The 13,994-nt window shown below is 38.2% G+C and overlaps 2 protein-coding genes across 6 annotated transcripts in view; one reads left to right on the top strand and one right to left on the bottom strand.

The window, feature by feature from the left end:
• Positions 1-4,873, top strand: part of B3gat2 (beta-1,3-glucuronyltransferase 2) — a 95,074-nt gene extending 90,201 nt beyond the window's left edge. Inside the window, exons 3-4 of the mRNA XM_008856287.2 lie at positions 3,653-3,801; positions 3,880-4,873. Of these exons, the coding sequence (XP_008854509.1) occupies positions 3,653-3,801; positions 3,880-3,966 (236 nt within the window). The 3' untranslated portion in view covers positions 3,967-4,873. The remainder of the gene's footprint in view (positions 1-3,652; positions 3,802-3,879) is intronic.
• Smap1 (small ArfGAP 1) overlaps positions 3,621-13,994 on the bottom strand; it is a 168,318-nt gene continuing 157,944 nt past the window's right edge. For 2 of the 5 annotated variants that reach the window (XM_008856288.3, XM_008856289.3), the window contains exons 8-11: positions 12,489-12,616; positions 8,393-8,564; positions 7,234-7,541; positions 3,621-5,345 (exon numbers count right to left, since the gene is read on the bottom strand). In XM_008856288.3, the coding sequence (XP_008854510.1) occupies positions 5,211-5,345; positions 7,234-7,541; positions 8,393-8,564; positions 12,489-12,616 (743 nt within the window). In that variant the 3' untranslated portion in view covers positions 3,621-5,210. The remainder of the gene's footprint in view (positions 5,346-7,233; positions 7,542-8,392; positions 8,565-12,488; positions 12,617-13,994) is intronic. The other 3 variants (XM_029557797.1, XM_017795163.2, XM_029557796.1) reach the window with 2 other exon arrangements.

Below are 13,994 nucleotides of genomic sequence, written 5' to 3'. Positions count from 1 at the left end.
CTCATTCTGATTCTAGTTATTTTTATTTCATTTTAGTAGTTTGTTACATGTTTAGTGTTGCCGATCTTTTACTTGTTCATGTCTCATATGCTAATTTCCCTCAGTGCATTTTTCATCCAGTATTTTCACTGTTAAGGTGACTTTGTCTTTTTTATTATTTTTATTTTATGTGTATGAATGTATTGCCTACATGTATGTGAGTGCACCTGTGTCATGCAATGCTGCGGAGGTCAGAAGAGGGCTTCAGATTCGCCTGGAACTGGAGTTAGGGACGGTTTGTGGTCCTCTGCAAGGGCAGTCAGTGCTCTTAACCGCTGAGCCATCTCTCCAGCCCTAATTTTGTCTTTTTTATAGCTCCCATATCTCAGCATGCTCAAATCTCTTCAACCTTCTTGAATATGAAGTATATTCATACAGTTTTGTTCTGTAATTCTATCATCTATTTCTGCCCATTGAATTTTCTCCTCATGATGGTATTTCATTTCCCTGCTTTGTGCACCAGGCAATTTTGGTTCTGATGCACTCTGAATTTTAATTGTTGGGCAATGACTGATATATATGCATACATATACTGTGCATACACAAATAACATATACTGCCATAAATATGTATTTTTTTTTGTATTAGGGCACAACTAAGTTATTTGGAGACATTTTAATCTTTTCAAGGCCTTTTAAGTCTAGACAGGGCCATCTGAGATTTAATGGCTTTTTGACCCCACACCAGACAGTTCTTGTCCATGCTGTCATCCAAGTGCTGCAGCAATTACTAGCTGCTCTGCCCTTGGTGTTGAGAAAGTAAACTACCCTGGCCTGGGTGACCACCTGTAGCTGACCCACCTGCTCCTTTCCAGTTCTTCACTTGGCCTGGGTACATCTGCAGTTGACTGATCACACTAAAGACCTCAGCAGGGCCTTTTGCTCTGCAATTCTTGTCTCGGCTTCCTCAGGCTCTCCCTTGTTCAATTTGAGACTGATGTGTTTTGGGGTTCCCTGGCTATGGTGTGGTCTGAAAGCCTCTTCTGATGAAAAGCTAGAGCAGCTTTAGGGCTCAGATTTATCTGACACTGTGTTATGTGCTTCTTCTCCAATGTCTGAAAACTTTCCAAACGTTTTTTGGTTTAGTCCCTATGGCTTTATCTTGTCTAGAAGTGAATGGCTGTTGGACTCTAAATGGTCTACCAATTTTTCTACCCAGTATTTAGTAAGTATATCCTACATTGAGACAGGCCCTGTCCTGGCTAGTATATCCTCCCCTCCTAAGTCTCTGGAAGTTACAAAGTCCTGCATTCACAGTGAACAACTTTTCACTAGCATATTTTTTCCCTAAGAAAACCCTACTCTTACGGTTTTGGTCGGGCTCCTAATTGCCCAAAAGACATAGCACTAACTTTAAAGTGAATTACTCACTGAAAAGGGAAAGACATATGCTTGACGCATATGTTGTTTGAAAACTCAAGTTAGGAACTAAAGACACTGCTCTTTCTGAGAAAGAACTCATAGCTCACCCTGGTGTCTCAGTATGGCAGATGATTCAGGTGCATACCATTCTCCGTGAGATCAGAAAGGGGGCCTCCAGCAAAAGCAATGGCAGCTTTATGACTGGCTGTGGCCTATGCTAAACTTTGCCATGCAAGTACATCAAGAACTAGAGGCTATTCCTGAGCCAGGGAAATTAAAAACAAAAAGCAAACAAACCCTATATAATCCATATCCTTCAGTGGTTGTGATGAGGTATTTTCAGAATTACTTCCACATAATTTGGCCCATATAATCGATATCCTTCAGTGTGTGTGTTGAGAGATATTCAGAATTACTTCCACATAAATTGTATTTTGTGTGTGTGTGTGTGTGTGTGTGTGAGAGAGAGAGAGAGAGAGAGAGAGAGAGAGAGAGAGAGAGAAACAGGGACATAAAAATTGGTACCTGAAAGCTCCAGTGTGATGGAGGCCAGGCTCACATTTAGATAAAAGGATGAAGCTTATTTGTAAGCACATGAAAGGAAGCAAGACATCTTTTAAAATTAAATTAATTTGGTCTTATGAGAATAAGCACTTTATTAGCTTCAAGCTTTGCTTCTTAAAAACTAAGCTTCGTGCTATCCTTGGTATGCCTGAAGACTTTAGATCTGTTGTCAGAGTGGCATGACATGCAGGTGGCCTGGCACTGGCCTGCAACTCTCACAGGTCCTTTACCCACCCACTACTCCTCGTCCATCTAGAATGGTGGCTGTACCATCCACCTTTCTTGATACTGTTTACACAGTATTTATTTATATTGCAATCTTTTGCACAGTACTGTGGTCAATGAAATCTTTTTGCCAACTTGTCATACTTTCCTTGCAGAAGAGGGAATGGGGACATTACAGAATTAACAACGTTTAAGTGACTTGACCAGTGTCCCAAGTGCAAGGATCTAGTCCAAAACAAAAGGCTAGTAAATCCAAATTCAGTGTTGCTGCGTGCTAGAGTGTGCCGTGCACCTCCCTACAGGGCTGCTGGAGAATACTGAAGTCCTGAGGCTAATAATTTATGGTTTCCATTCTGCTTCACTCAGCACTTCCTAGGGCATGTCGTTTGTATGTAGCAGAAAGTTTTTTCCCAAAGAGGCAGCAGGATCCAGGGCACACGACTGCCTGGTCTAGCATTCTGGAGGTGATGAGAATGGAGGCTGTGGTCTTACAGCTCTTCTGTTACTAACTGGTTTCATTTGTTACATTGCTTAATTGTACTTCTGAAAAAAAGCATCAATCAACTGGTAATGGAGAAGAACACACACAGTTGCTACAGAAAAAGTTCCTGGGGTTTGGTTTGTAAACATTCAGTTCTGATAGGGGTGTGTGTGCTTGAGTTCAGTGTCACTTTGGTCAGGAGCAGGGGCTCAGGCTTCAGCCTTCCAAACAATTACATGCAGTCAGCTATGGAGTGGCATCCTGACATGACCAAGGCTTAAATGGAATTTCTTAAACTGAGGGTTAAACAGTGATTGAATCTGTCATGACCAAATCATGAAGAGAGCTTTTTTTTTTTTTCCTTTGCAGTACTGGAGGTTGATCCCAGAGCCTCACATATGGTTGGCAAATGCTCTACCACTAAACTAAATTCCCAGCTTTTTTATTTTTTAACGCAAATCCAAAAAAATTAATTCACTAAAGGCCTAATATCACCTGCACTCTAAGCCCCTTTCTCAAGCTTTCTGATGAAAACAAATGACTAAGTTAGGTCTCTCTCGTGTTTCATGTGATCAATAGTACTTCCACTACCATCTACTCGATGTTAAGCCAGCTGGAGCAGTGCTGACTTGATAAAGCACATACAACGATGTCAAAGGTAGGCAGAAAGCTGGGCTGGCGCTCTAATACCACAGAGTGGTTAGCGGCAATGAGTTCAGAGTATCAAATGTGGATCTGTGGTGACCGCTGTGAGGTGGCGGCTCTGAAGCATGGACTTCGACTTCATAGTCTGTGGTAGGTGTCCTTTCAGTGTATGAAATCACAGTGACTAGTTTCCTTTGAGACTGTATGCACATAATGCTGCTTGCTCTTCACCGAAGTCTAGCATAAAGTACACATGTACATTTTTTAATGTGAACAAAATTATCAAGGGAAAAAAGTATATAAATAAGTTTTCTTTTTCTTTTTACTGTATAAAAAGGATTTGCTGTGAGTCTGCAGGTCATCTTGTCCAATCCAAAAGCTGTATTTAAGCGTCGTGGATCCCAGCCAGGAATGCAAGAATCTGACTTTCTAAAGCAGATAACCACAGTCGAAGAACTGGAACCCAAAGCAAATAACTGCACCAAGGTACTCATTCATTTCACTCATGCTTCACCTCGAGTGGCAGTGTTGATAGAGGCTACTCAAATCTCTCCCCCTCTGTAGGTTCTTGTGTGGCACACTCGGACAGAGAAGGTCAATCTAGCCAATGAGCCCAAGTACCACCTGGACACAGTGAACATTGAGGTGTAGACTCAAGTAGCAACTGGAACAGTTGCCCATTCAGTGGGGTGTGGAAGAAGAAGATTGGAGTTTAGGCTGCGGCTTATTCAGGTATTGTTCCTTTTACTTCAGTACAGCAGCCTTTACTGTTAGCTGACGGACATCTGTCTACACAGAGCTTGTCAGTTAGCATACGCTAACTGGATGCTAAAAATGTCTTCATTTGTTCTGCATGTATTTTCTACAACTTCACTGGAAGATTTTTTTGTAAAGCTGAATGATTCTGCATATTATCATTCTGAGTATCTTATGTACTGCTCCTTCCCTCTCAATTCATCTTATAACTGGTAGAATGGAATAGGCATTAGAACTTGTGCTAAAAAGTTGTACAACTAAATATTCCCAATTCTCAGCTTCACAAGTGGCAGTATACATTGTAGGAAATAAAACCCACAAATAAAAAACAAAGTATGGATTCATCTGTTTAATATAGGGAAATAACATTTTGTCAATACTAGGCACCATAAAATGTAAACACAATTACTGTCATAAACCTGGATATACCTTCAAGGATTAAAAGTGGCTTTGTTTTAGTTACCCTGTTTTCATATAGTGCAGAAAAGGTCTTCATGTTAGCACTATGTACATAAGAGATCCAAATTACAAGAGGCTGATAAAATTTGAATTCTTTAAACATTAAGTTTTATAGTAACATCCAGGTTTATCTTCCTTTCACTAACCACGTTCCCTGTTAAGCACATCATAACAACAGCACAGTGAAGTGAGTGATGAAATAAAAGAATTTTGATACACTTAGAAAACAGTGCTCAGTGATGCATTTACATTCTATTTATATGATTAAACATTTGATCATACAGTACCTTCCTACAAGATTACTGGCTAATTTGGGGTGGGGTTTATACTGTTAGAGGTATTACTAACATGATAACTACTTCCCTTATATGCAAACATTAGAGCAATAATTTTGAGACTAAAACTGATTATGCAAGTTGACTGAGCAGCTTCTCAATGTGGCTTATGAAGTCATGGGAAATGTGAGCAAAGCTGCCCTTGACAGAAAATGGTTTCTCAACCTGCTTTCACCACATCAAATTTAATCAGTACAGACCAACACGGTCAATCAGGTAATTCTTAATATGAAGAAATGGGGGAACAGAAAATAATATATATGTACATGAATAAACAGGGGAACTAGATGCGTTTAAGCGAGGAATGTCAGGTGGTAGTTCTGGATGAAACTCATATTGCAGCTCTCATTTCCACAGCTGTGTGCTCAGAGTCTGACCCGATGAGCTTCCAGACCATCCTGCTGTTGTGCTGGGGGGCTGGCCAAAACTTGCAGTGGGGTTTGCACTAGTCAGACTCATGCCAGCCATTTGCTGATTCACCTGTGAAACAGACAAAAGGCTTAGATTAAGAGGATTCTTTCACTTCATTCTTTCTTCTTTAGCCACAGTTGGATATTTGTTACTAATGTGAAAATCAGTCAAAGCACTGGGGAAAAAGCAGACTGATTTATAAGGACTTCTTTACAGAAACCAAACAGCTATTTTGTTCCTCGATATTTTTTCCCCTTCAGTTTTTAGCACTGCTTATAAATCTCAATCATATTTAGTTCACTTTCTAGATTCATTTTTTAATCCCCAAATATTAACCACAACTGAAAAAAAATACCTTTGAATTTGTGTCCATCACTCAACAAGATATTTGTGCTGTGACTACTACAGACTGAGATCACTTTTAAAAAAAGTAAAATATTCCAAAAGTATCCTATGAAGGTTACAAAATATAAACTCTCTACTATTAGCATCTTAAATCACTTTATATACTTGGAGGGGCAAGAATTACCATAAAGCACAGTAAGTTCAAAACCTATACTCTGTGTTAACTGCGTTCTTTCTGCAGTTTTTTGTTGTTTTTTTTTTTCTCTCCTCAACGTAAGATAACCACACTGATCAGATGTGGGGAAGGGCAGGCAAAGCATGACTTCACACCTGCTCAGATGTTCTCATGGTCCTGCTGACATGGCAGCTGCTCTTCAGCACTCTAGTAGAAGAAGAGGCCTATATTAACTCTTCACGGCTCAACCTGTGCTTTTTTAACCTGAGCTGAGTAAGCCTCAGCATTTTAGCCATACAAAAGCTGTTACTAACATCTGGCATTTTCGAGCTTTCCAGTGGGTAGAGACCAGTGTCATACATTTTTTTTTTTTTTTTTGTATCATTGTTCATAGGAATATAGCTCAAAAGCACTTGTGGGTCAGTAATCACTTCAGACGCTTCCCTTAATATTCTCAAAGTATAACCATTGATTAGAAACCAAAAGCACTAAGCTGTTTGGTGGGTCATTATGTAGGAAGGGGAATGGGAATAGGAATCTAAGTCAAAAGACGTCGTTTAAGGAGCTAAACAAAAGTCAAACGGACTGGAGAGATAGCTCAGTGGTTAAGAAACTGGCTGCTCTTGTAGAGGACCTGGATTCTGTTCACAGCATCCACACGCTATAACTATAACAACTATAACTCCCCAGTTCCAGGGGATCTGATGCCCTCTTATGATCCCTGTGGGCATTGCATGACATGGGTGCACTTACATACATGCAGGCAAAGCCACTCATACACATAAAAATAAAATAGCACTTAATACAAAAATGTTATTGCTTGATTTTAAACTAATACATATGAAATTTTATATGGGAACATCTGTGATAAATAGGGTCTGGTAATCTCATGGAATTATTGAGCCAAAGATTTTTACAAATCTTTGGTCAGTAACCACATGACACGGAAGAAAGCCTTGTTCCCGCATAAAATTGTGTTTGAGAACAGAAACTGATTTCTTTCACATTGGTGAATTAACCAAATTAAAACTCAAAATTACTAGTGAAGATAGACTTATCTAAGTGGACTATCAAACCCCTCCCTCAACCAAGAGGCTGAGTAAAGTGTGGTACTAAGCCTCATAAGTGCCAGATGGGAAGTCTCAAGCTGTCCAAGATAATTTTCCAGATAGCAAAGACTAGGAATGTTCACCATGACAATTTCATTATTGTCTGAAATGGGAAAAAAAAATCCTAAAATTTATTTATAGAATAAAAATAAAGACAGTGGCAAGGCATTTGTCTATCTAATAAAACCCCATGATACCTACAAATACTTTGAACTGATAGAGCATTATTCTTACACAATTCTTCTGCTACATCATGAGATTTAAAAAAATACTAACTCAGAAAATAAAGATGATTGATGAGAGAAGATGGAAAGTACATGACCCCTACCTGTGAGAGGTTCCACTGAGGCTGTTGAGCTTGTGGCAGGCCAAACTTACTCTGTGGTGTACCCAGCTGTCCCACTATTCCTCCTTGGGGACCAATGACATTTTGAGGAAGTGGCATCACTCCAGTTTGTGTACTTCCCATAAACCCATTGGGCATAGGCATGCCCACCATCATGCTTGTACTCTGTCCCATTACATTTCCTATAAGGCCAGGAGCTGCAGGCACTGGTATGCCCATCGAAGGAAAACCTTGAAAAGCAGTCGCTGCTTGTGAGGTAAATGGTATATTTGTGGGTCCCATAAACACACCTGTATAGTGATAACCATGAATTAAAAAAAAAAAAAAACAAGAAAAGGGCTATTGCATCGTATATGGCTACAAACACAAAAAGAACGAATTTCCTGATCTACTTATAGCAGAAATGTTCATTCCAGGATGAATGCTCAAAACAATCCACACCTAAATCTTAAGAGCCAGTTATTTCTAGAATGCAGACAAATGGATTATTAATCTGAACAAATTTAATTAGAAAATATAACCTTACAATAGCTACTCAAAGTATTTTCTATTGTGAAAGCCAAAGCTCACAGCCTGAGGATAAATGCTATTTCTGCTGACTTGCACCACTGGTGTCCCCAAACCAACTAGACAAGTGAGAGGTGACCATTTGCCTTTATACGAAGTAGGTGAGTAGTAACATAGTTTCAGTCTATATGGGAAATGAACTTATTTTGGAGGAAAGGGTCTGATAGATTAAGTTGAATAATCTTATGCTAATATTTCACTATAATGGCAAAACATTTCCAAGTTTTGGAATCTGTGTGTAATCCGTTCTGACTGCTTATTGTTTACCTGCAGGGAATATACCGTGCACAGTCATAAACTTCATGTAAATCAAATTCCAGTAATTCTTCAAAGATAATCCATGTCCTATAAACTTGTAAAACAATAATGCTATGTGAACAGCTTGTTAAGTCTTAAATGAATAAAGTTTTGTGATTCATGTATTTTTTAATTCTAATGCTTCATTCATTTCAGAGTTATGTAAACTTCAGGATAAGCACCCACTACCACAGGAAAGTGTAACTGATATAATTTCCAAGGATATACTCTATAATGCTACTGTCATTCACTGGAAGCAGATTTCAAAATTAATCACCAGGAGTGCTCTGCTGTTGGATGGTTCCTGTACCATACAGAGATAAGATGGAGTCTTTGGAGAGCTGTTTCTTTGCTGCTTCTTCTGGCTTTGTAGTCTGCTCAGTGAACAGGTCCAGATCTCCAGATGTTACTGTAGACAAGGCAGCAGCTGGTGGTACAGAGGCAGTCCCCTGAGACAAACACCAAAATAAACCGTTGAATTCTACACAGTACATAGAATAGCTCATCTGTTAAAAGTCCAAATAAAATTATGAAATTAGGAATGAATTAAGAGGTAAAATGATGACATCTAAGATCACTTATAAGTTCACACAAAGCATCTAGGTTAAGGTGCAATACTTCCTAATTTAAACCTGTTAGCGGAAAAGAAGGAGACTTATGTTGTTTCATAGCCATATTCAGGGCTGGGATGAAAGTTTTTGCTTATCACATCTTCAACACAATGGGGATGACAATCTGCAGAAGCTATCTGAGTATACTGCTTTGAGAAGTGTATCCTTTGGAATAAAGAATGCTACAACTAGCAGAGACGAGGTTTTTGCAATGGTTGATTAAAAGGTTTGTTTACCTTTTCAAAAGCTACACTGTAAAAATCTTATACACCTATTCTAGGTTCATTTTAACACTAGAATGCTTCTAATTCAGAAATGAAGTACAGCAAAACTTTACTTATACATTCATATCCTACATGCCATTTGAAGCCAAATCACAAATATTTAGATATTTAATATAAAACAAAAGTTTTCATTTAGCGTACATATCGTACACAAAGACAGTACTGTATAATCACAACTGACAATCTTGCTTAGTGATAAAAGCTGGTTAACATTTTTCTCAAACTATAAATTTAGGTGAGTAGAAAGTGGAAGATAAGTTCAAACATTAATGTCCTGGCTAGAGCACCATGTAATAAATTACTGTCCAAACATTTTATCCAAATTCATTTAAGGAGAACCATATTTTGAATCTACTATGACTGAGCAAAACTTATGAAACACATGGAAAAAACTCTCTTATTTTTCAAAATCTCTGAAATACGTAAGAAATTAGATATGACAGAATACCAAACCTAATAATAATCTTTAATTGACTATATCTCAGTAACCAGCGAAAAAGTATAGGATCACAGAGGCTAACAGCATGGGTCATAGCCAGCCTGGCAAGACTGGACCCCCTACTCAAAGACTTAGGATAGTTTGCCCTAAGATATGTTTGTCATCTGACACCTCTCCTATGAAATGATAGGTTCAGTAACCACAAGGGCTTTACACAGGGTTAGCTACTTAGTATTTACTGTTAATACTGTTAGATAACAAAACAACTATATCATTAAGTGATCTTCACATCAGTTGCTGTGTAACATAGGAATCTACTCAATACCTTGGGCTCTATTTTCCCTGAGTAAGATTTAATCATGAAGAAACTCAAAATGGTGGAGAAACTTTAATTCCTGTGTTATAGTACAGCAGTCCAACAAACATGATCTAAATACATTTCTTTTTATGACAGAAAACATGGAGCACCTACTCAACAGACACTGTCTAAACAGCATAGCTAGCAAGCACTCAAAAGTCTGCTTACATCCCAGGGCTAAGAGAAGAACCATGTTTGCCTGTTTTATAATTCAGGCTTTCTGGCCTTTTGGGAATCCCAAAGCTGAACCGTAGACCGGTCCCAGCACTTATGCAGTCTACATACTCTGTGGGGTGGGGGGGATTGAAGGATGGATGGATTCTGGTTCTGGAAGCCCCTCTCATCTTCCCCATACATGTATATTTCTGAAGCTACTTCCAGGCCTCAAGACTGCTTAAGCAGATGAGAGCCCTGCCTATTTCATATTCATATGTGGGCAAATCTTTTACTCGAATTTACACATGCTTACAAAACACCAGAAGTAAAATAAGAATTCAGAGTAATTCATGATCTTGGTGTTCAAACTAAAGCTCAATTCACCCTAAAAGTCCACCAGAATTAGTACCTTTCACAGTGGCAGCATGTATATTAACATATATACATACATACATACACACACACACACACACAATATACTTTATTGTCAAAGGCATTAGTTTGAAAATGCATGTGGAGTTTGATCTTAGCATGTAGTTTGGAAAAAAGCTAATTTTATTCAGATATTTTACAGGACTCAATACGATGGGCACAATTTTGGTTCAAAAACTGTGCTCAAGGAAAGAATTTTTAAAATGAACCCTGCCAGGGCTGGAGAGATGGCTCAGAAGTTAGGGTACTTACCAGGTTCATTTCCCAGCACCCACATGACCCACATGACAGAGTCCACCTCTGAAGTAAACCAAAGCCTCAGAGGTGGACTCTAATTGTCTAAGCATGCCCCAATGGAAGCCAGAAAAGTCTAGTAAATATAACTGTCTTGCTACAGAATGCTAAACCAAAATGGATTGCTTTTCATGCTCAGATTGTCAAATACCCTAAATACCTCCCAAAGCCACATTAGACAGCTTTTTAAAATTACAACCATGCCTACAAAAATTCCCATTTTGGGGAATTCTCATTTTTCCTGCCACTGTAATTAATGTTAATGAATTGAAACAACAGTATACTCAGTTCCTCTTTTTGTGTGCTGTGTTCCTATGTGGCCTATGTTTGTTGGGTGCATATGCATGTTATATGTGCTTGTGAGTATGGAATCCTGAGGTCAAAGTCAAGTGTCTTTGTTGACCATCTTATTTTTTGAAAAACTGTCTCTCACTGAGCCTGAAGCTCACCAACTGGCTTAACTGATTGGCCAATGAAGTTCCAAGGATCCATCTGTCGCCCAGCCACTCCCAGCACTGTGGTTAGAGATTCACTGCTGTACCCAACTCAGTGCCCAAGTTTTAATGTGGGTGCTGGGAATCAGAAAACTCATATTCTCAACTGAGCCATCTCTACAAGTCCCCTCTGTCCTTGTCTTTTATGAGTTGCTGTAGGGAGAAAAGGGGCAGTCATCCAATATGCTATCTTTCCTGAAAATACTACTATTGCTGTATGCAATTTTAATTGAAGATCCATTTAAACTAATTAATTCCCAAGAAATTTACTTGTTAAATTCTAGTAGTAAATACATACTATTATAACAAAAATATTTGTAGTAAAACATTAGTCTTAACAAGACAGACTTTTAAAACCTTTCCAGACAAATTCAGATGTGGTTCAGCTTATCCTATAGAAAAAGAAGTATTATATCTCTATTACATTTCAATGAACAAGATAATTGTTTTTTGTAAATTTAAAATAAGATGGACTAATAATGTTGCACGAATACCTGCTTGAATTTGTACCCTGAAAGTTGATGTTTCACCTGAAAAAAATTCTATGTACTATTATAAAAATGATTCAGAATTTCACCATATTTTTGAAATAGTAATTAATATCATTGCTCTTAATTGTTTTTGTTTAATCATTCCAAAAAAGCAAGGTATATTTAAGAATATCTTAAAATATAATTTATCTTCAGAAAAAAATATGGATGTTGAATTTGCTAGAAAGTATTCCAGTCAAAATTTATAAAATCACAAAGTTTAAAAACCTCTGATTTAGCCAGGCGTGGTGGCGCACACCTTTAATTCCAGCACTCAGGAGGCAGAGGCAGGCGGATCTCTGTGAGTTCGAGGCCAGCCTGGTCTATGTAGTGAGGTCCAGGTCAGCTGGGGCTACAGGGAATCCCTGTTTCAAAAAGACCAAAAAACCCCCTCTGATTTAAGGTCAGGTTGAGGTTGTCTCGTTTTTTCCCCCCACTCTTCATTCTAAATACTGTTGTTTTCCCTAAACCAGTGTTAAGACTTTAAAGACAATGAAGTTTGTGTTTTTATGGTCCCCAACTATTTACCTCTGCTGCTGCAGCACCAAAGCAGCCAAAGATGATAAATCAATAGAAGTGGTTACATTTGAATAAAATGATGTTAAATTAAAAAAGAAAAAAAAAGGCTACAAGGATAGCTTGCTAAGTAGGCCCTGGCCTAAAGAACAGCTTTTTAAATTAATGACTGCTCAGAGACTATTATTTCAAAGTTAAGTTTCTGAAGCTTTTTAGAAAGGAAGTGGTTGTCATAGAGAACCATGCTTTTAGTGCATACCTGAGCTGGGGGCATGACAGTTGCAGGTAAGGGATTAGAAATCATAGGTCCAAAAATGTCGAGATCATCATTCAGGGCTGGCACTGTGGCTGTGTTCCCATTGGTCACTGGCACCTCAGCAGGGCCATCTGAAAGGAATATAGCCATTTGTCAATATAGAATCTCTTAAATTACATAAAGTACGGTATTCTTTTAAAAAAAATTTTTTTTATCATAAGAACAATTCCAAAGTCAACAAAATGTATGTTCTTTTCTGCCCCAGGATCCATCTCCTTCCCAAAGAAACAACTTTCAGTTTTGCTTATTCTCCCAGAGATAAGCTGAGAAACCAGTGGGTGAAATCTCCAAACCCCCTTTTAAACAGTGTCATGCTACTCACAATATTTTGAGACCGACTTATTTTTTTTTTTTTGAGATCACGTATCACTTTTAGCTACTTTGAAAATAAACTGTGGTGACTTAAAAATATCTCAAATGTTGTATCTTAAAAGTAACAATAAGGAAAAATCTGGATTAAAAAAAGAAAACACAGGCTGGAGAGATGTCTCAGTGGTTAAGAGCACTGGCTGTTCTTGCAGAAGACCTGGATTTGAATCCCAGCACCCACATGGCAGCTAACAACTGTCTGTAACTCCAGTTCCAGGGGTCTGTTGCCCTCTTCTGTTCTCTGCGATGACATAGGTGCACTTACACACATGCAAGACATTAAATAAAAATAAACAAAAAAACAGTATTTAAATTGATTATACAGGAAACATTTGTAAAACTATGAAATAAAACAAACACAGCCACTTTTAGTGATGGCAGTGCCAAGACACAGAACTATTCATCGAAAGGAGCTCGGAAAGAACTTCTTGCTGAAAAACTCAAAACAAAATTAATTTCAAAATTCAAAAAAAGTATGTCTCCTTTTCATGTTAAGAAACAAGCAGTGTGCAAGGCGTGAGGAGTGGAATCTGGAGTGACACACAAAGGAGCATGTGCAACGTGCTCAGGAAATGAAGCATGTCACACAGTTCTGCTTTCTTTGGCCACACCAGGTAAGCGTTCCAAGCATCACAACTATGACCCCAATCAATCTCTGTCTTGGTCTCTGAGTGCTGGATATGGAACCCAGGGATGTGCACATATTAGGCAAGGAACTCTATCTTCTGAACCTTAAGCCTCAATCATTCTACTTTGACAATTTACAATCTCATTTGTTCTCTCTGATTGATCAAATCCCCCTCAAAGGTAAATCAAACATTTTTCAAAAACCTTTTCAATTGCTTCTCGGCCTTTTGGCTAAGATCAAAATCCTTTTCAATATTAAACACTATGTCTTATACGAAGTAGATACTCAAATATTTGACAATTTTAATGGAAGGTCTTCCAGTTATTATGTATTTCTATTACAACCCACAGAAACGTATAAGTATCTTCTTCATAAGCATAAAATAATCTTTTATTTCCTTCTTTAAGCTTTAGTGAATTACAAAGAGTATTAGAATCAATAAAATATTTTTT

The sequence above is a fragment of the Nannospalax galili genome, unplaced genomic scaffold, assembly GCF_000622305.1.
Source record: "Nannospalax galili isolate Female #2095 unplaced genomic scaffold, S.galili_v1.0 scaffold206, whole genome shotgun sequence".
NCBI lineage: Eukaryota > Metazoa > Chordata > Mammalia > Rodentia > Spalacidae > Nannospalax > Nannospalax galili.
The sequence above is the reverse complement of the archived record's forward strand: the minus strand, read 5'-3'. Positions and strand labels throughout refer to the sequence as shown.